The sequence below is a fragment of the Gobius niger genome (assembly GCF_951799975.1).
Source record: "Gobius niger genome assembly, chromosome: 24".
NCBI classification, from domain to species: Eukaryota; Metazoa; Chordata; class Actinopteri; order Gobiiformes; family Gobiidae; genus Gobius; species Gobius niger.
This window is the reverse complement of record NC_136875.1, coordinates 16,090,589-16,111,226: the sequence shown is the minus strand read 5'-3', so window position 1 is coordinate 16,111,226 and position 20,638 is coordinate 16,090,589. Positions and strand designations below refer to the sequence as shown.

General features: G+C 38.4%; 2 protein-coding genes and 1 long non-coding RNA gene across 3 annotated transcripts in view; all 3 read left to right on the top strand.

Annotated features, from left to right (window-relative positions):
• matr3l1.1 (matrin 3-like 1.1) overlaps positions 1-10,457 on the top strand; it is a gene marked incomplete at both ends in the record, with an annotated part of 22,084 nt that extends 11,627 nt beyond the window's left edge. The window contains 10 exons of the mRNA XM_079582451.1: positions 541-602; positions 1,572-1,610; positions 1,692-1,753; positions 1,860-1,900; positions 3,392-3,502; positions 3,569-3,694; positions 5,030-5,146; positions 5,224-5,354; positions 10,173-10,354; positions 10,453-10,457. Coding sequence (XP_079438577.1) covers positions 541-602; positions 1,572-1,610; positions 1,692-1,753; positions 1,860-1,900; positions 3,392-3,502; positions 3,569-3,694; positions 5,030-5,146; positions 5,224-5,354; positions 10,173-10,354; positions 10,453-10,457 — 876 coding nt within the window. The remainder of the gene's footprint in view (positions 1-540; positions 603-1,571; positions 1,611-1,691; positions 1,754-1,859; positions 1,901-3,391; positions 3,503-3,568; positions 3,695-5,029; positions 5,147-5,223; positions 5,355-10,172; positions 10,355-10,452) is intronic.
• A 32-nt stretch (positions 10,458-10,489) lies between these two features.
• LOC306982577 lies at positions 10,490-14,221 on the top strand. The gene is made up of 4 exons (XR_013794216.1): positions 10,490-10,517; positions 10,596-10,668; positions 14,026-14,095; positions 14,173-14,221. It is a non-coding gene; the product is annotated as an uncharacterized lncRNA (long non-coding RNA).
• Positions 14,222-14,268: 47 nt separating this feature from the next.
• On the top strand, positions 14,269-20,199 carry LOC306982514 (uncharacterized protein; the record flags this gene model as incomplete). The annotated part of the gene is made up of 4 exons (XM_079582450.1): positions 14,269-14,420; positions 16,589-16,713; positions 19,290-19,511; positions 19,572-20,199. The coding sequence occupies exons 1-4, from the start codon at positions 14,364-14,366 to the stop codon at positions 20,197-20,199; spliced, it is 1,032 nt and encodes a 343-aa protein (XP_079438576.1). The 5' UTR covers positions 14,269-14,363.
• Positions 20,200-20,638: the final 439 nt, after the last annotated feature.

Sequence of the window (20,638 nt, the reverse complement as noted above, 5' to 3'; positions counted from 1 at the left end):
CTGCTTCTTCTTCTTCTTCTTCTGTTTTCGTTTTTTTCCTGAATGATACTTTTTATACACGTTATTTTTTATGGAATTAGAATAACATAGGTATCGAAAAAAGCACCGTTAAGGCACCGGCACTGGAAAGTATCGTTAAAGTAGTGGTACGGTACCCATCCCTAGTGACGAACACTATTCATTATCCTCAACACGTGAGACGTTTCTGTCAGAGACCAAGGAGATCTCAGAGAGACTCCACACGGCTCTTTGAGATCTCCTTGGTCTCCGACAGGTCTCGGAGACGTTACGGGGACGTCACAGGACAACAGTTTGAGTTCGTGACACAACTGCTCGAGACCCCGTAGAGACTTCTGAGTCTCCGCTGAAGTCAGACATATCTGTTTTCACCGAGACCACCTGGAGCCACGCCTCAAAACATGGCTCTACATGGGAACAAATCAAGGACAGGAAACAGTTGTGACTTTAGGAAGTGAATCCATCCGATCCGTCTGTGGGTTTCAATCTTGTGTGTGATTTTATTTGTGGGCTCTGTCTCAGGTCTGGACTCAGCACATCAACACGACTCTCCACGCAGACCGACAGCTGTCCCTGCTGCAGAGGTCAGTGTAACTCTCCAGTCTCTCACCTGTCAGATTAACCCCTTAACTCCCGCCTGAACCGAGAGCATTTTCTCCAGTTCAGCTTTACCCAAATCCTGTAGGCCAGTGTAACGCCTCATTTGAAAGCTGAGATCTACAAAACTCATCAAAATGGATCTTTTTGCTCTCGTCATCAGATTTTTTTCCATCTTTTTTGAGGGGGTTTTCAACTAATTTTTGTAATTTTTTTGTTATTTTTTTTTGTGAAATAGTAAATTTTTTGTCACTTTTTGTCACATGTCTTTTTTCGTCAATTTTATGTAAATTTTTCAAATTTTTTGTCATTTTTCATCATTTTTTTGTCAATTTTTCATTTTTTTTTTCATTTTTTTTTCATTTTTTGTCCGGTTTTTGTCATTTTTTTTGTCATTTTGTGTCATTTTTTGTCATTTTTTTGTCCTTTTATAGTCAATTTTTTGACATTTTTGCCACTTTTTCAAATGTTTTCGTCATTTTTTTGTAAATATTTTGTAAATTTTTTGTCATTTTTGTGACATTTTTGTCACTTTTTCATCTTTTTTCGTCAATTTTTTGTCCTTTTTCTGTCCTTATTTTTTGCCATTTTTTTGTCCTTTTATTGTCAATTTTTTTCACATTTTTGCCGCTTTTTCATCTTTTTTCGTCAATTTTTTGTCAATTTTTCATCATTTTTTTCATCATTTTTTTGTCATTTTTTTGTCTTTTTTTGTGACATTTTTGCCACTTTTTCATCTTTTTTCCTCAATTTTTTCAAAATTTTTTGTCACATTTCCATCATTGTTTTCGTCTCAGTTTTGTTGCTATTTTCACAGCTTTTTTTCTGAAGCTTTTGGATTGGGGTAAAGCCAAACTGGAGAAAATGTGCTCGGTTCAGGCGGGAGTTAAGGGGGTAACACTCCAGTCTTTCACCCGTCCTTCGCCTCTGACTCTTCCCTCTGTGTGTTTTCGTAGGTTCCCGAAGTGGGACTGTCGTGTCAACTCTGCCAGACGGTGAGGAATCGTTCGACCGAATCCTGAAAGACCAAAGTCAGACTTAACCGTAAATGTAACTCGTTTGTTCTTTTGATACAGTGACGCGAAGCAGTTGGTGAAAGAGAAGAAGAACAGTAAGAACGTCTTCATTCTTGTCATGCGTGAAGAATGTGGTTTAGACAATAAAAGCATTTGACTTTCCTTTATTTTGTTTTTCTGTTGTACATTGATTCTGCGTTCACAATACTTTCATTTCTTCATTTCTAGAGAAGGAGAAAGAGAAAGAGCAGAAGCAAACCCCGAAAAAGGTAATGTCTCCCTCTCTTATCGCGCTTCTTGTTTAGTTTAAATTACTTTAACCTCTTAACTCCCACCTGAACGGATCCCATTTTCTCCAGTTCGGCTTTACCCTAATCAGAAAGCTTCTTGGGACAAAAGCACCAAAACAGCCACGAAATATGAGAAGAAAACAAGGATGTGAACGCAACAAAAAAGTGACAAAAACTCAACCAAAAAGTGACAAAAATTCAACAAAAAAGTGACAAAAATTCAACAAAAATGAGACAAAAATTCAACAAAAATGTGACAAAAATTCAAAACAAATACAAAATAATGTGACAAAAATTCAACAAAAAATCAACAAAAATGTGAAAAAAATTCAACAAAAATGTGACAAAAATTCAACAAAAATGTGAAAATTATTCAACAAAAATGTGACAAAAATTCAACAAAAATGTGACAAAAATGTGACAAAAATGTGACAAAAATGTGAAAAAAATTCAACAAAAACGTGACAAAAATTCAACAAAAATGTGACAAAAATGTGACAAAAATTCAACAAAAATTCAACAAAAATGTGACAAAAATTCAAAACAAATAAAAAAACATGTGACAAAAATGTGAAAAAAATTCAACAAAAACGTGACAAAAATTCAACAAAAATGTGACAAAAATGTGACAAAAATGTGACAAAAATTCAACAAAAATGTGACAAAAATTCAACAAAAAAGTGACAAAAATTCAAACAAAAAAGTGACAAAAATTCAACAAAAATGTGACAAAAATTCAACAAAAAAGTGACAAAAATTCAACAAAAATGTGACAAAAATTCAACAAAAAGGTGACAAAAATTCAACAAAAAGGTGACAAAAATTCAACAAAAAAGTGACAAAAATTCAACAAAAATGTGACAAAAATTCAACAAAAATGTGACAAAAATTCAACAAAAATGTGACAAAAATTCAACAAAAAGGTGACAAAAATTCAAACAAAAAGTGACAAAAATTCAAACAAAAAGTGACAAAAATTCAACCAAAAAGTGACAAAAATTCAACAAAATGTGACAAAAGTGTGACAAAAATGTGACAAAAATTCAACAAAAAAGTGACAAAAATTCAACTAAAAAGTGACAAAAATTCAACAAAAATTTGTCAAAAATTCAACAAAAATGTGACAAAAAACAAACAAAAAATGACAAAAATTCAACCAAAAAGTGACAAAAAATCAACAAAAATTTGACAAAAATGTGACAAAAAAAAATAAAACATAAATAAGGCGACACAACACAGCAACAACGCAAGGAAAAAGATCAGTTTTTAGGGTCTTAGCTTTTAAATGAGCTGTTACACAGACCTATATAATGGCCAAAGCGGACAGATGCATTTGGTTCAGGCGGGCGGTAAGAGGTTAAATGCAAATGCGATCAGGACCTGTTTGAAATGATCACTTAACACGTCTCTCTAAGCCCTGCTGCTGTTGGACTAAACCTCTTCTTCTCTGATCTCTCTCTCTGTCTGAAGGGGAAAGTGGTTTGTGTGAAGTTCCCCGCACGAGCAGTGGACGAGTCTTACCTCCGAAATCTGACCAAGGACTTTGGGCAGATCGTGAACGTGGCCATGTTCCCGTCGCTGGTGAGTTCCCCCCACGCGCAGGCTCGTGTAAACTCAAACCCGTGACCTTCACTCTGCTGCCTCCAGGGCTTCATCGAGATGGAGACTCCGGATCAGGCGGCCAATCTCATCGCCTCCTTCTCACTGTCCCCGCACAAAGTGGAGGAGCAGGAGCTGGAGTTCAGCATCTCCACCACCTTCAACTTCCTCCAGGTGACCAGGCTTTGTCCGAACCTCAAAGGTCATGTGATCAACGTGATGATGGAGCCACTTTTTATTCACTTTAGTCACTGCGATGGTGAGGTTTTAGAGTAATGTCAGACAGATGGGAGACTTTACATAGACGGACCGCATGGTGTTTACAGGAGCAATAGCGATACTGATTATTAATCGCCAAGGCGGCCGATATCTGGAGCCGATATTTATTTGCAGTAAAATGAAAAATAAAGTCCAAACCAACTTCAACCAAAACGTGACAAAAACTTGACAAAAATGTGACAAAAATTCGACCAAAAAGTGAGAAAAATTCAACAAAAATGCGACAAAAACATGACAAAAATGCGACAAAAATTCAACCAAAAAGTGACAAAAATTTGACAAAAATGCGACAAAAATTCAACATAAATGTGACAAAAATTCAACCAAAAAATGACAAAAATGTGACAAAAATGTGACAAAAATGTGACAAAAATGTGACAAAAATGTGACAAAATTCAACCAAAAAATGACAAAAATTCAACAAAAATTCAACAAAAATGTGACAAAAATTCAGCAAAAATGTGACAAAAATGTGACAAAAATGTGACAAAAATTCAACAAAAAAGTGACAAAAATTTGACAAAAATGCGACAAAAATTCAACAAAAAAGTGACAAAAATTTGACAAAAATGCGACAAAAATTCAACAAAAATGCGACAAAAATTCAACCAAAAAGTGACAAAAATTCAACAAAAATGTGACAAAAATTCAACAAAAATGTGACAAAAATTCAACAAAAATGTGACAAAAAGTGACAAAAATTCAACAAAAATGTGACAAAAATTCAATAAAAATGCGACAAAAATTCAACCAAAAAGTGACAAAAATTCAACAAAATTGTGACAAAAATTCAACAAAAATGTGACAAAAATTCAACAAAAATGCGACAAAAAGTGACAAAAATTCAACAAAATTGTGACAAAAATTCAACAAAAATGTGACAAAAATTCAACAAAATGTGACAAAAAATCAACAAAAATGCGACAAAAATTCAACAAAAAAATTCAACAAAAATTCAACAAAAATTCAACAAAAATGTGACAAAAATTCAACAAAAATTCAACAAAAATGCGACAAAAATTCAACAAAAATGTGACAAAAATTCAACAAAAATGTGACAAAAATTCAACCAAAAAGTGACAAAAATGCGACAAAAACTCAACAAAAATGCTAGATCTTAGCGTTGTGGAGAAGAAGAGAACCGGCACTTCTTTACGGCACTGTTAAAAATGAAAGGCCGCCATAGTGCGATCAGTCTGTCCCCGCTCACGCTTTGCTCTTTTGCCGCAGAGTTCCTTCGTGCTGAACTTCTTCCCCGTTCCCTTCGGTAACGACGGTAAGCGGGACCTCCTGGCCATCATCAAGCGCTTCGGGACGCCGCTCTACACCATGTTCATCACGGACACGGTGAGCGCTTCACTCGGAGAGGCTTCGGTTCCGTCTGTCGCCTTGTTCTTCTCACGAGGTCCGTGCTTTTCCCACAGATGCACGCCTACATCGAGATGCAGAACGCCGCGGACGCTCACAAGATGGTGGAGTATTATTCCACCACCCCGCTGAAGATGAACGGAGTCAACATCATCGTGTCCTTCTCCCAGGAGTTCAGGACGCTGGCGTGAGTACGAAACCGGGAGGTCAGGAGGGTGGAGCGAGAACTAAACCAGGAGATCAGGAGGGTGGAGCGAGAACTAAACCAGGAGTTCAGGAGGTTAGAGCGAGAACTAAACCAGGAGTTCAGGAGGTTAGAGCGAGAACTAAACCAGGAGTTCAGGAGGTTAGAGCGAGAAATAAACCAGGAGTTTTTTTGTCATTTTTTTGCTGGATTTTTGTCTTTTTTTTGCTGGATTTTTGTAAATTTTTTGCTGGATTTTTGCCTTTTTTTTGCTGGATTTTTGTCATTTTTTTGCTGGATTTTTGTCACTTTTTTGCTGGATTTTTGTCACTTTTTTGCTGGATTTTTGTCACTTTTTTGCTGGATTTTTGTCATTTTTTGCTGAATTTTTGCCATTTTTTTGATGGATTTTTTGTCACTTTTTTGCTGGATTTTTGTCATTTTTTGCTGGATTTTTGTCACTTTTTTGTCATTTTTTTGCTGAGCGAGAACTAAACCAGGAGTTCTGGAGGTTAGAGCGAGAACTAAACCAGGAGTTCAGGAGGTTAGAGCGAGAACTAAACCAGGAGTTCAGGAGGTTAGAGCGAGAACTAAACCAGGAGTTCAGGAGGTTAGAGCGAGAAATAAACCAGGAGTTCAGGACGTTAGAGCGAGAACTAAACCAGGAGTTCAGGAGGTTAGAGCGAGAACTAAACCAGGAGTTCAGGAGGTTAGAGCGAGAACTAAACCAGGAGTTCAGGAGGTTAGAGCGAGAACTAAACCAGGAGTTCAGGAGGTTAGAGCGAGAACTAAACCAGGAGTTCAGGAGGTTAGTGCGAGAACTAAACCAGGAGTTCAGGAGGTTAGAGCGAGAACTAAACTAGGAGTTTTTTTGTCATTTTTTGCTGGATTTTTGTCATTTTTTTGCTGTTTTTTTGCTGGATTTTTGTCATTTTTTTGGTGTTTTTTTGCTGGATTTTTGTCATTTTTTTGTTGAATTTTTGTCACTTTTTTGCTAAATTTTTGTCACTTTTTTGCTGGATTTTTGTCACTTTTTTGCCGGATTTTTGTCATTTTTTTGTTGAATTTTTGTCACTTTTTTGCTAAATTTTTGTCATTTTTTTGCTGGATTTTTGTCATTTTTTGCCGGATTTTTGCCTTTTTTTTGCTGGATTTTTGCAATTTTTTTGCTGGATTTTTGTCACTTTTTTGTCGATTTTTTGTCATTTTTCTGCTGGATTTTTGTCTTTTTTTTGCTGGATTTTTGTCACTTTTTTGCCGGATTTTTGTCATTTTTTTGTTGAATTTTTGTCACTTTTTTGCTAAATTTTTGTCATTTTTTTGCTGGATTTTTGTCATTTTTTGCCGGATTTTTGTCATTTTTTTGCTGGATTTTTGCCTTTTTTTTGCTGGATTTTTGCCATTTTTTTGCTGGATTTTTGTCACTTTTTTGCTGGATTTTTGTCACTTTTTTGTCGATTTTTTGTCATTTTTCTGCTGGATTTTTGTCTTTTTTTTGCTGGATTTTTGTCACTTTTTTGCCGGATTTTTGTCATTTTTTTGCTGAGCGAGAACTAAACCAGGAGTTTTTTTGTCATTTTTTTGCTGGATTTTTGTCATTTTTTGATGGATTTTTGTCATTTTTTTTGCCGGATTTTTGTCATTTTTTTGCTGTATTTTTGTCTTTTTTGGGGGATTTTTGTCTTTTTTTTGCTGGATTTTTGTCTTTTTTTTGCTGGATTTTTGTCTTTTTTTTGCTGGATTTTTGTCTTTTTTTTGATGGATTTTTGTCTTTTTTGGGGGATTTTTGTCTTTTTTTTGCTGGATTTTTGTCTTTTTTTTTGCTGGATTTTTGTCTTTTTTTTGATGGATTTTTGTCTTTTTTTTGATGGATTTTTGTCTTTTTTTTTGCCGGATTTTTGTTTAATTTTTGTCATTTTTTTGCTGGATGTTTGTCTTTTTTTGCTGGATTTTTGTCATTTTTTTGCTGGATTTTTGTCTTTTTTTGCTGGATTTTTGCCATTTTTTTCCTGGATTTTTGTCTTTTTTTGCTGGATTTTTGTCATTTTTTTGCTGGATTTTTGTCTTTTTTTGCTGGATTTTTGTCTTTTTTTGCTGGATTTTTGTCATTTTTTTGCTGGATTTTTGTCATTTTTTGCTGGATTTTTGTCATTTTTTTGCTGGATTTTTGTCATTTTTTGCTGGATTTTTGCAATTTTTTTGCTGAGCGAGAACTAAACCAGGAGTTCAGGAGGTTAGAGCGAGAACTAAACCAGGAGTTCAGGAGGTTAGAGCGAGAACTAAACCAGGAGTTCAGGAGGTTAGAGCGAGAACTAAACCAGGAGTTCAGGAGGTTAGAGCGAGAACTAAACCAGGAGTTCAGGAGGTTAGAGCGAGAACTAAACCAGGAGTTTTTTTGCTGGATTTTTGTCACTTTTTTGCTGGATTTTTGTTTAATTTTTGTCATTTTTTTTGTTGATTTTTTGTCATTTTTTTTGTTGATTTTTTGTCAATTTTTTTGTTGATTTTTTGTCATTTTTTGCTGGATTTTTGTCATTTTTTGCTGGATTTTAGTTATTTTTTGCTGAATTTTTGTCCTTTTTTTTGCTGGATTTTTGTCATTTTTTGCTGGATTTTTGTCTCTTTTTTTTTGCTGGATTTTTGTTTAATTTTTGTCATTTTTTTTCTGGATTTTTGTCAATTTTTTTGCCATTTTTTGCTGGATTTTAGTCATTTTTTTTGCTGGATTTTTGTAATTTTTTTGTCATTTTTTTCTGGATTTTTGTAATTTTTTTGCTGAGCGAGAACTAAACCAGGAGTTCAGGAGGTTAGAGCGAGAACTAAACCTGGAGTTCAGGAGGTTAGAGCGAGAACTAAACCAGGAGTTTTTTTGCTGGATTTTTGTCATTTTTTGCTGGATTTTTGTCATATTTTTGCTGGATTTTTGTCATTTTTTTGCTGGATTTTTGTCATTTTTTTTGATGGATTTTTGTCATTTTTTGCTGGATTTTTGTCTTTTTTTTGCTGGATTTTTGTCATTTTTTGCTGGATTTTTTTCACTTTTTTGCTGGATTTTTGCAATTTTTTTGCTGAGCGAGAACTAAACCAGGAGTTCAGGACGTTAGAACGAGAACTAAACCAGGAGTTCAGGAGGTTAGAGCGAGAACTAAACCAGGAGTTCAGGAGGTTAGAGCGAGAACTAAACCAGGAGTTCAGGAGGTTAGAGCGAGAACTAAACCAGGAGTTCAGGATGTTAGAGCGAGAACTAAACCAGGAGTTCAGGTGGTTAGAGCGAGAAATAAACCAGGAGTTCAGGAGGTTAGAGCGAGAACTAAACCGGGAGTTCAGGAGGTTAGAGCGAGAACTAAACCAGGAGTTCAGGAGGTTAGAGCGAGAACTAAACCAGGAGTTCAGGAGGTTAGAGCGAGAACTAAACCAGGAGTTCAGGAGGTTAGAGCGAGAACTAAACCAGGAGTTCAGGAGGTTAGAGCGAGAACTAAACCAGGAGTTCAGGAGGTTAGAGCGAGAACTAAACCAGGAGTTTTTTTGCTGGATTTTTGTCACTTTTTTGCTGGATTTTTGTTTAATTTTTGTCATTTTTTTTGTTGATTTTTTGTCATTTTTTTTGTTGATTTTTTGTCAATTTTTTTGTTGATTTTTTGTCATTTTTTGCTGGATTTTTGTCATTTTTTGCTGGATTTTAGTTATTTTTTGCTGAATTTTTGTCCTTTTTTTTGCTGGATTTTTGTCATTTTTTGCTGGATTTTTGTCTCTTTTTTTTTGCTGGATTTTTGTTTAATTTTTGTCATTTTTTTTCTGGATTTTTGTCAATTTTTTTGCCATTTTTTGCTGGATTTTAGTCATTTTTTTTGCTGGATTTTTGTAATTTTTTTGTCATTTTTTTCTGGATTTTTGTAATTTTTTTGCTGAGCGAGAACTAAACCAGGAGTTCAGGAGGTTAGAGCGAGAACTAAACCTGGAGTTCAGGAGGTTAGAGCGAGAACTAAACCAGGAGTTTTTTTGCTGGATTTTTGTCATTTTTTGCTGGATTTTTGTCATATTTTTGCTGGATTTTTGTCATTTTTTTGCTGGATTTTTGTCATTTTTTTTGATGGATTTTTGTCATTTTTTGCTGGATTTTTGTCTTTTTTTTGCTGGATTTTTGTCATTTTTTGCTGGATTTTTTTCACTTTTTTGCTGGATTTTTGCAATTTTTTTGCTGAGCGAGAACTAAACCAGGAGTTCAGGACGTTAGAACGAGAACTAAACCAGGAGTTCAGGAGGTTAGAGCGAGAACTAAACCAGGAGTTCAGGAGGTTAGAGCGAGAACTAAACCAGGAGTTCAGGAGGTTAGAGCGAGAACTAAACCAGGAGTTCAGGATGTTAGAGCGAGAACTAAACCAGGAGTTCAGGTGGTTAGAGCGAGAAATAAACCAGGAGTTCAGGAGGTTAGAGCGAGAACTAAACCAGGAGTTCAGGATGTTAGAGCGAGAACTAAACCAGGAGTTCAGGTGGTTAGAGCGAGAACTAAACCAGGAGTTCAGGAGGTTAGAGCGAGATCTAAACCAGGAGTTCAGGAGGTTAGAGCGAGAACTAAACCAGGAGTTCAGGACGTTAGAGCGAGAACTTAACCAGGAGTTCAGGAGGTTAGAGCGAGAACTAAACCAGGAGTTCAGGAGGTTAGAGCGAGAACTAAACCAGGAGTTTAGGAGGTTAGAGCGAGAACTAAACCAGGAGTTCAGGAGGTTAGAGCGAGAACTAAACCAGGAGTTCAGGAGGTTAGAGCGAGAACTAAACCTGGAGTTCAGGAGGCTAAAGCGAGTCTTCCCTTGTGTTTTGTAGACGCTGCGCTCGGGCCAAACCTTACGAGGAAAACGAGGAGAACAAACCGGAAACGGCGACTCCGAAAACGACCGCGGTTCAGAAAAAAACAGCCAAGAAAGCGGCGGCTGTGAGTCAAGCGGGAGGTGAAGCCCCATCAGCTCAGTCGGAGTCAGAGGGACAGAAGAAAGACGAGGACACGGGTGAGAAGCGGGACAGGAAACATCTTAAAACAACATCTAATATAATATTTAGTAGTTTTGGAGAAGGTTTGCTGGATCTAACTCTACTCCTGGTTCAGACTGATCGTGTCCATGTCTTTGTGTTCGTTCCAGAGGCTGAAGCCAAGGCTGAAGATGGGAAGGAGTGAGTAGCTGCACAAACCCAGAGCCCAGACGTTCTACTCCTGATGTTCTGACTTTGTTCTTGTTGTACCTCCCACAGGTCGTCTGAAGGGGGCAGCGACATGGACATCGACGGCGCGGTGGTGGCGGGCGCCAAGCTGGACGACGAGGAGGTGAGGAGGTGGTTTAGTCGCTGTGAGAAGTGAAGCACGTGTTCATCCGGGGCAGTGGTTCTTCACCGGTGGGTCGAGACGCTAAAGTGACTCTTTGGTGGGACACACGCCTTTCCCAGGGACAATAGTTACACCAAAAAGTATTTAAAAAAGGCTTTTAGTCAAATTACCCATGTTCATTTGTGCTTCGGTAACTTAAGTGTTTTATGGATTGGAAAACAAAGACTTTAGGTCACGGCTCATCATCCTGTGGGTCAGTCAGTGAGCCACCACCGCCACCAAACGTATTCATATTTTTGGGATATATAAACATGTGGTCATCTGCGGCGCGGGGGGGCGAGAGCTGCTTCTGCGCGGGATAATCTGAACAAAAGTCCAAAACACGCTGCACACTGTCCTTGTGCTTCGGTTTAGAAAACCTGTCAGTCCGTCCAACGATCAGCTCCTGTTCACTCAGTTTACACCGTTTTAAAGAGCCATGTTTTCATTTGAGCCGCGCTGTAGGAGAGACGCTAGCTCGGCTGCAGACACTGCTACGTAAAGCAGCGCGATTCCGACGCGAACCCGGCCGGGATAATGCCAAAAAATAGATATACTTACAAATGTATATCTTACAAATGAATGTTGTAAACACGCGCTTCTACAGGCGGAAGAGCCTCTAGTTCAGATGTGGATGAGCTTGTTCTGAACCTAAACGTGTCCACTCTGAAACCGAACCTCATGAGCTGCTTTGGACCCGAGTGAGTAAAACTCCGCGGAGGCGCGGCTGAGGCTGTGCGTCAGCCTCACTACAACAGCAGCGCCTTCAGCATGAACCTGCCAGAGTTTTCCTCTCTGTCATAAAGAGGGAGGAGCCAGTGCCTCAGACTGACGGTGACTCCAATTTCTGATCTGAGGAGCGAGAGGAGAAGCGTCTGCGCCTCATCATCGCCTCCTCCTCGGCTGCTCACTTTGTTTCTGTCTCAGGCAAAGATTGTCCTGCGTGTAAATGATCTTCACTTTAATGAGAGCTTAAACCAGCGCATTCACCTTTGTAGCTCCAGTGGTTTGACAGAGAGGGCGACGCAGAGGGGGCGGGGCCAGAGAGGGCGACGCAGAGGGGGCGGGGCCAGCGCACAGAGGGGGCGGGGCCAGTGAGGGCGACGCAGAGGGGGCGGGGCCAGAGCGCAGTGTCCAAACCAGAGTCTGATGTTCAGAATGAGCCAAAGCAAAACCCTCAGCTTTACCCGTTCACACCCACAGCCTCGTTTTCAAAACAATTAAAAACGGACATTTTCATTTAATATTTTTGTATTTATTTAGGACCAGACCTTCTTATTGCCTCTCACTCAGGCGAGCAAAACTGTTTAGAAAACCTGCTTCACAGTAATAATGGATGAAACAGATGTTAAATAGATATTTTATTTTGTGATATTCATCATGTCAAAGTGGGGGGTACGTGACTCGTGCACGGCTGCACCCCCTGCCCTGGGGCAGACTGATGGAAGCGAGGCCAGTCTGCTCCATCTGCATGTCCGACCACCGTCCACTCACTCACCACATTCACTCAGGCTCCAGGTCCCAAACGGTGCAACAAAAAGACATTTTTGAAAATGACTCAAGGATGAGACAAAAGTGTTTTTGATCGCTTAAAATACAGGAAATTACATCTGAATCTTTAAAAAATTCCTGGGGGAGGACGCCCAGACCCCCCAGTTTAAAGACTTATCCAGACCTCACTGTTTTTTACATCCTGGCTACAGCCCTGGGCCTGGTCTAAACTTTCAGGGTTTGGGCTCATTGTCACTCTCAATCTCAGATCATTTTGAGTTTAAATTTCATCATTGCTGGTAGGGCTGTCACGGTATGAAAATTTTACCTCACGGTTATTGTGACCAAAATTATCACGATTTTCGGTTTTATCGCGGTATTTTTTTAAAATGTGTGTTAATATGTTCAGAAAGCATTGATCGTCCTACACAAACTGAAATCGTTTCAATAAAGTTTAACAGTGCGTGTTACATAAAAAAATACAGACAAAGCCTTTTAACATCATAGTAAAGGAACTATAACAATGTGTTGATCGTTTCGAGGGTTTTACATGTACTATTTATAGCGTCAGAAACGAAGATAAACCGTCTATATCAGGAAAATTGTTGTTGTCCTTCCAGTGAGCTTTCGCTTTGCAGATTTGGGAAAATACCATCATTATTAAATTCCTAATACTGCGGCGAGAGTGAATCTATTGCAATCTGCCACCGGGAGCCCAGTAACGCATTGTGCCATCGTGCGGAGGTATCCGGACATGTTTATGTGCTGGCGGTGGCGCTGCAGCCGCACTATGAGGCGACTCGTTACATTCTCCTTCAACCCAAAGTCCCACATCAGCATTTCAGCTAAAACGCTAACTTACTTGCTATAACATACAATTATGCCATTTCCCCGTGGCTTCAGCCGTAGGAGCCTCCAGCTCCAGGCTGAGTGAGCCCCGCTGCCCCGCGCTCGCCCTCTCGCTCCCTCACTTCACCTGAGCATCCGCCGGCTGACTGTAGCTCGTCTACTCGCTAACCCATGGATCTATTATATTAAACTAACCCCGCTCTAACAGACGCACCACTGAGGGCGATGAACCGCATGAGACATCGCGCTGACGCTGAGGTGAAAGTTATACGGCTTTATATTACGACAAGTGAACTTTTACTGCTTTTACTTCGTAGCTAGCAGGAGCAGCTAATGCATCTGCACAACAAAGCTACGCCGACACAGCGCGCAACTGTGCAGGAGACTGAGCACCGAACTGATCTAAGCTTTGTGATGCCTGTAGCTTTATATTTGACAATAGCCGCGGAAACTGCAGCAGATGAGACGGTGGCTGGTGAGGCTCACCGTGCCGACACCGCGGGTGCGGTTATTCACCGAGATAATAATAAAAACACAAAACAAGACGGTAATTTTCACCGTCAAAATTTTTACCGGGGTTTACCGCTACACCGGTTACCGTGACATCCCTAATTGCTGGCCCTTTTCTCTGAGCAGCAGAATTCACGGAGGGTTATGGTTTTATTGGCAAACATTGTATTCGATGGTTAGCTTTTATAGCAGTTTCATTATGCACAAAGACGCACCTGTTCAGGCCTTGTTTTCACTCCTTTTCACAAATGAAAGCGAGGCCAGTGACGTGAAGATACGGCCATCGCTCTGTGAGAGAATCGGAAGCTCGGAACAGATTCCACTTCCAAACAGACGGGCTGTTTACCTGAAGCTTGAGCGTTTTGATCAAAAAGTGAATCCAGGAGTGTTTGGGCGATTGTGACACATGTGCACTTCTCTAAAAGGAGGGAGCTCTACATATTCATGCTTTCTTTTCCTCTTCTGCAGGACCCAGGACTTCCCCCAAACCTGGACAACTGCATCACCCTGGACGAGGTCAGCGACGGCGAAGAGGCTGGTACGAAAACTACGCTTTGTTTTGAATGGCTGTATTTGTGATCGAGCTTTGAAAGAGTAACCCGTGTGTCTGTGCAGCTGCTGAGGCTCCAGTGGAAGAAGAAGAGGAGGAGGTGGAGAGTGAAGATGTGAGTCTGAGTCCTCCGTAATGATAATAATGATGATGTTGGTGATGATTGTCCTCACGCTGAGCTCCTCCACAGTCTCCTCGAGTGGTCTACATCGGGAACCTCCCCCTGTGCAGGTTCTCGGACCCTCAGTTCATAAAGATGGTGCAGCTGGTGCATCGTCCCGTCAGATACTTCATCAACCGACAGCAGCGGATGGTACGGCCCGGATTCTGTCACTTCCAGGAGGGTTCGGGGTCGGATTGAGGCGAGAGTTTAGATTTGAACTGTTTTTCTCCCTTAAATCTTAGTGTCAGAGTAAAAACAGCCCAAACTCTGCCTTTACCAGGTTTATTCTCTGAGATTTAACCAGGAAGTGGCTCCAACATGTCTGTGTCGCTTATTCACTCACTCATACTGACAGGTTTGGTATCCACGTGTAGCAGGAAAGGCTGTGACAGAGATGACGCTGTAATCCAAATACGGTCATTTCCTTTGTGGGAGACAGGGAAAAAGTTTGGAAAATTTGGGGAAAGATTTTGACGATTTTTGGAAAAATGTTGACGATTTTAGGAGAAAGATTGGAAAAATTAGGAAAAATAATGTGAAAAAAAATGGGGGGGAAAATGGGAAAAATTGATACATTTTGGAAAAAGTTTTGAAATTTTGGGGGAAAAAATTGACATTTTGTTGGGAAAATTAAGAAAATGTTGGAAAAAGTTTTGGAAAAAGTTTTGAAACATTTTTGAAAAAGTTTTGGAAAAAGTTTTGAAAAAAGTTTTGGAATTTTTTTTTAAAAAGTTTTGAAAAAGTTTTGGAAAAAGTTTTGAAAAAAGTTTTTGAAAAAAAATTGGAAAAGTTTTGGAAAAAAGTTTTGAAAAAGTTTTGAAAAAGTTTTGGAAAAAGTTTTGAAAAAGTTTTGAAAAAAGGTTTGAAAAAGTTTTGGGGAAAAAATTTGAAAACATTTTTGAAAAAGTTTTGGAAAAAGTTTTAAAAAGGTTTAGCCAATTTTGGAAAAAGTACAAAAATTTAAAGTTTTGGAAAAGGTTTAGAATTTTCTTTTTTGTTATTTTGGAAACATCTTGAGAACATTTTGAGAAAAATTGGACACATTTTTAAAACAATGTGAAATATTTTGAAGATGTTGGAAAAAAGTTTTGAAAATGTTTTTTGTTCACCTGCAGTGTCTCTTTAAACACGACCTGAAAGTGACTATACAGAGTTTAAAATGTTTAAATTAAGTGTTTTCCTCCCGTACATGTTCCTCCATGTCCTAATGTGTAGAATGAGCTCAGACCTGTTCACCACAACTGCCTCTAAATCCTGCTCAGAAACGTGTTAATGTTCGGTCCGATAACAGAAGCTGCAGTTACACATAAGACCTGAGGTGGCAGTAGTGAGTATAAAATAGAAAACTTGCATCTAGCCCCTTTAACCTCTTAACTCCCGCCTGTCATCAGATTTTTTTTCCATCATTTTTTTGTCGGGTATTCAACTCATTTTTGCAACTTTTTTGTAATTTTTTTGTCACATTTTTATCTTTTTTTTCATTTTTGTCATCAATTTTTTAATCAAATTTTTGTCATTTTTTATCACATTTTTTGTCAAATTTTTGTCATTTTTTTGTCACATTTTTATCATTTTTTTTGTCATTTTTTGTCACGTTTTTTAATTTTTGTCATTAATTTTTTTATCACATTTTTGTCGCATTTTTGTAATTTTTTTGTCACATTTTTCATTTATTTTTTAATCAAAGTTTTGTCATTTTTTATCACATTTTTGTCCAATTTTTGTCCAATTTTTGTAATTTTTTTGTCAATTTCTTTTCATTTTTATTATTTTTTTGTCACATTTCTACATTTATTTCATCAATTTTTTAATCAAATTTTTGTCATTTTTTCACATTTTTGTCATTTTTTCGTCCATTTTTTATCACATTTTTGTCGCATTTTTTGCCATTTTTGTCCAATTTTTGTAATTTTTTTCGTCACATTTTTACATTTTTTTCATCATTTTTTTCATCAATTTTTTGTCACAATTTTTGTAAAATTTTTTGTAATTTTTTCGTCACATTTTTTAAAAGAAATTGTAATTTTTTCGTCCATTTATTGTGACATTTTTGCCACTTTTTCATCCATTTTTCGTCACTTTTTTGTCACATTTCCATCATTGTTTTCGTCTCAGTTTGTTGCTATTTTCTCACCTTTTTCCCAGAAGCTTTTGGATTGGGGTAAAGCCAAACTGGACAAAATGTGCTCGGTTCAGGCGGGAGTTAAGGGGTTACTAAGAGTCTGTTGCGTCAGAGTTAAACTAAAACAAAGGAAGCATGTGAACACGTGTAAAGCTGAACACGCCTCTGATTCCTCTTTTGTCTCCATCGCTTCCAGGGCCTGGCGGAGTTCACGAGTCGAACTCAAGCCCGAGAGTTTGTGGCTAAAATGCAGGACTACAGCTTCGGCGGCTGTTGTTTGACCACCTTCATCTCCAACAAGTACAACCGTCTGCCCTGGGGGTAAGAGGAACATCTGCTCTGGTCTCCTCTTGTTCTAGTTCTTCAGGGTCTGTGTGAATGAGAGCAGGAGGAACATCTGCTCTGGTCTCCTCTTGTTCTAGTTCTTCAGGGTCTGTGTGAATGAGAGCAGGAGGAACATCTGCTCTGGCCTCCTCTTGTTCTAGTTCTTCAGGGTCTGTGTGAATGAGAGCAGGAGTAACATCTGCTCTGGTCTCCTCTTGTTCTAGTTCTTCAGGGTCTGTGTGAATGAGAGCAGGAGGAACATCTGCTCTGGTCTCCTCTTGTTCTAGTTCTTCAGTCTGTGTGAATGAGAGCAGGAGGAACATCTGCTCTGGTCTCCTCTTGTTCTAGTTCTTCAGGGTCTGTGTGAATGAGAGCAGGAGTAACATCTGCTCTGGTCTCCTCTTGTTCTAGTTCTTCAGGGTCTGTGTGAATGAGAGCAGGAGGAACATCTGCTCTGGTCTCCTCTTGTTCTAGTTCTTCAGGGTCTGTGTGAATGAGAGCAGGAGGAACATCTGCTCTGGTCTCCTCTTGTTCTAGTTCTTCAGTCTGTGTGAATGAGAGAAGGAGTAACATCTGCTCTGGTCTCCTCTTGTTCTAGTTCTTCAGGGTCTGTGTGAATGAGAGCAGGAGGAACATCTGCTCTGGTCTCCTCTTGTTCTAGTTCAAATTTTTGAAATTTTTTTTGTCACATTTTTATCATTTTTTTGTCACATTTTTTAATTTTTTTCATCAATTTTTTGTCCAATTTTTGAAATTTTTTTAGTCACATTTTTATCTTTTGTTTTGTCATTTTTTGTCACATTTTTTTATTTTTGTCATAAATTTTTAATCAATTTTTTGTCAATTTTTTGTAAGTTTTTTGTCACATTTTTAAAAAAAATTCATCAATTTTTTAATCAAATTTTTGTCATTTTTGTCAAATTTTTATCATTTTTTTTGTCACATTTTTAAATTTTTTTCATCAATTTTTTAATCAAATTTTTGTCCATTTTTTGTCATTTTTGTCAAATTTTTGTAATTTTTGAAATCTTTTTTTTGTCATTTTTTGTCACATTTTTAAATTTTTGTCATTAATTTTTTAATCACATTTTTGTCGCATTTTTTGTCATTTTTGTCAATTTTTTGTCAATTTTTTGTCAATTTTTTGTAATTTTTTTGTCACATTTGTATCTTTTTTTTCATTTTTTGTCACGTTTTTAAATTTTTGTCATTGATTTTTTAATCAAATTTTTGTCCATTTTTTGTCATTTTTGTCAAATTTTTATCATTTTTTTTGTCACATTTTTAAATTTTTTTCATCAATTTTTTAATCAAATTTTTGTCCATTTTTTGTCATTTTTGTCAAATTTTTGTAATTTTTGAAATCTTTTTTTTGTCATTTTTTGTCACATTTTTAAATTTTTGTCATTAATTTTTTAATCACATTTTTGTCGCATTTTTTGTCATTTTTGTCAATTTTTTGTCAATTTTTTGTCAATTTTTTGTAATTTTTTTGTCACATTTGTATCTTTTTTTTCATTTTTTGTCACGTTTTTAAATTTTTGTCATTGATTTTTTTATCACATTTTTGTCGCATTTTTGTCCATTTTTTTGTCATTTTTGTCAAATTTTTGTAATTTTTTTGTCACATTTTTATCTTTTTTTGTCATTTTTTGTCACATTTTTAAAAAAATTTCATCAATGTTTTTATCAAATTTTTGTCAATTTTTTGTATTTTTTTGTCACATTTCTATCTTTTTTTTGTCATTTTTTGTCACGTTTTTTAATTTTTGTCATTATTTTTTTAATCACATTTTTGTCATTTTTTTGTCACATTTTTAAATTTTTTTCATCAATTTTTTAATCAAATTTTTGTCCATTTTTTGTCATTTTTGTCAAATTTTTGTAATTTTTTAAATCTTTTTTTTGTCATTTTTTGTCACATTTTTAAATTTTTGTCATTAATTTTTTAATCACATTTTTGTCGCATTTTTTGTCATTTTTGTCAAATTTTTGTCAATTTTTTGTAATTTTTTTGTCACATTTTATCTTTTTTTTCATTTTTTGTCACGTTTTTTAATTTTTGTCATTGATTTTTTTATCACATTTTTGTCGCATTTTTGTCCATTTTTTTGTCATTTTTGTCAAATTTTTGTAATTTTTTTGTCACATTTTTATCTTTTTTTGTCATTTTTTGTCACATTTTTAAAAAAAAATCATCAATGTTTTTATCAAATTTTTGTCAATTTTTTGTATTTTTTTGTCACATTTCTATCTTTTTTTTGTCATTTTTTGTCACGTTTTTTAATTTTTGTCATTATTTTTTTAATCACATTTTTGTCATTTTTTTTGTACATTTTTTTCATACATTTTTCTATCTAATTTTTGTCCATTTTTTGTAATTTTTGTCAAATATTTGTAATTTTTGTCCAATTTTTATCATTTTTTTTGTCACGTTTTTTTTAATTTTTTCATCAATTTTTTAATCAAATTTGTGTCATTTTTGTCACATTTTTGTCATTTTTTTGTCCATTTTTTGTAATTTTTTTGTCACATTTTTATCTTTTTTTGTCATTTTTTTCCCATTTTTAAAGGAGGGGCGTGGAGTACGACGAGCACGGCCGGATCATGAGGCACTTCCGGATCGGGAAGTCTCCGGAGCGAGAGAAGACCCTGGCGATGCCGACGGCGTCTCCGCCTCGTTTCTTCAGACGCAGGTCCAAGGACAGGGACTCGCCAAGAGCCAAGAAGCACCGAGACCGCTCCAGGTCCAGGGGGAGGTCCGGCGCCAAGTCCAGGCCCAGGTCCAGGCCCAGGTCCCGAGAGAGGTCCAGGGATCGATCGAGGGGGAAGTCCAGAGCGAGGTCGAGGTCCAGAGGGAAGTCCAGAGCGAGATCCAGAGACAGATCCAGAGCGAGATCCAGAGGAAGATCCAGAGACAGATCCAGATCCAGAGCGAGATCCAGAGGGAGGTCCCGATCGAGGGCGAGGTCCCGAGGGAGGTCCAGGGACAGATCCAGAGACCGGAGGGAGAAGTCCCGCAGCCCCACGTCCTCCGTCGACAAACCTCCACCGAGCGGCGACGGCGAGGCTGCGAAGGAGGCGGAGTCGGCGCAAGACAAAGGCGTCGGCATCCGGATCGAGAACGTGGTCTCGCTGAAGAACGTGGAGCCGGACCGGGAGCAGACCGACGGAGGAGCTTCAGGAACCGGGAGCGCAGGAGAAGGGAAGGAGAAGGAGCAGGAGTCCCAGGAGGAAGGCTGGACCGTGGCCAATCTGAGCACGGAGGAGGAGGCGGAGAAGGTGGACGGAGGAGAGGAGAAGGTCAGGGAGGAGGAGGCGGAGGAGAAGGTGGACGGAGGACAGAAGAAGGTCAGGGAGGAGGAGGCGGAGAAGGTGGACGGAGGAGAGAAGAAGGTCAGGGAGGAGGAGGAGGAGAGGAGGAAAGACCAGGCTGGAGACGGACAGAAGGTGAGGAGCTTAAAGATGGATCAGAGACTTTAGGAGACGCTTCATCACAACAGGAGAAACTGACTCGTGGTCCTGAGCCTCGTGGTCCTGAACCTCGTGGTCCTGAACCTCGTGGTCCTGAACCTCGTGGTCCTGAGCCTCGTGGTCCTGAACCTCGTGGTCCTGAACCTCGTGGTCCTGAGCCTCGTGGTCCTGAGCCTCGTGGTCCTGAACCTCGTGGTCCTGAGCCTCGTGGTCCTGAACCTCGTGGTCCTGAACCTCGTGGTCCTCATGGGTTTGTGTTTGGTTTTAAAGTGTGGCTCTTCTGTTTTCAGGACTCCACACAGACAGCAGGAGGCGCCACTGAGGCCAGAGCCCCCACCAAACCCGTCGGTCAGTGACACAGTCTGGGCTTTGCTGCAGACGCCGCCTAGAGGTCGACCCATGTATCGAGCCCATATTTGGGCCCATATTTGAGCCGATATTTGAGCCC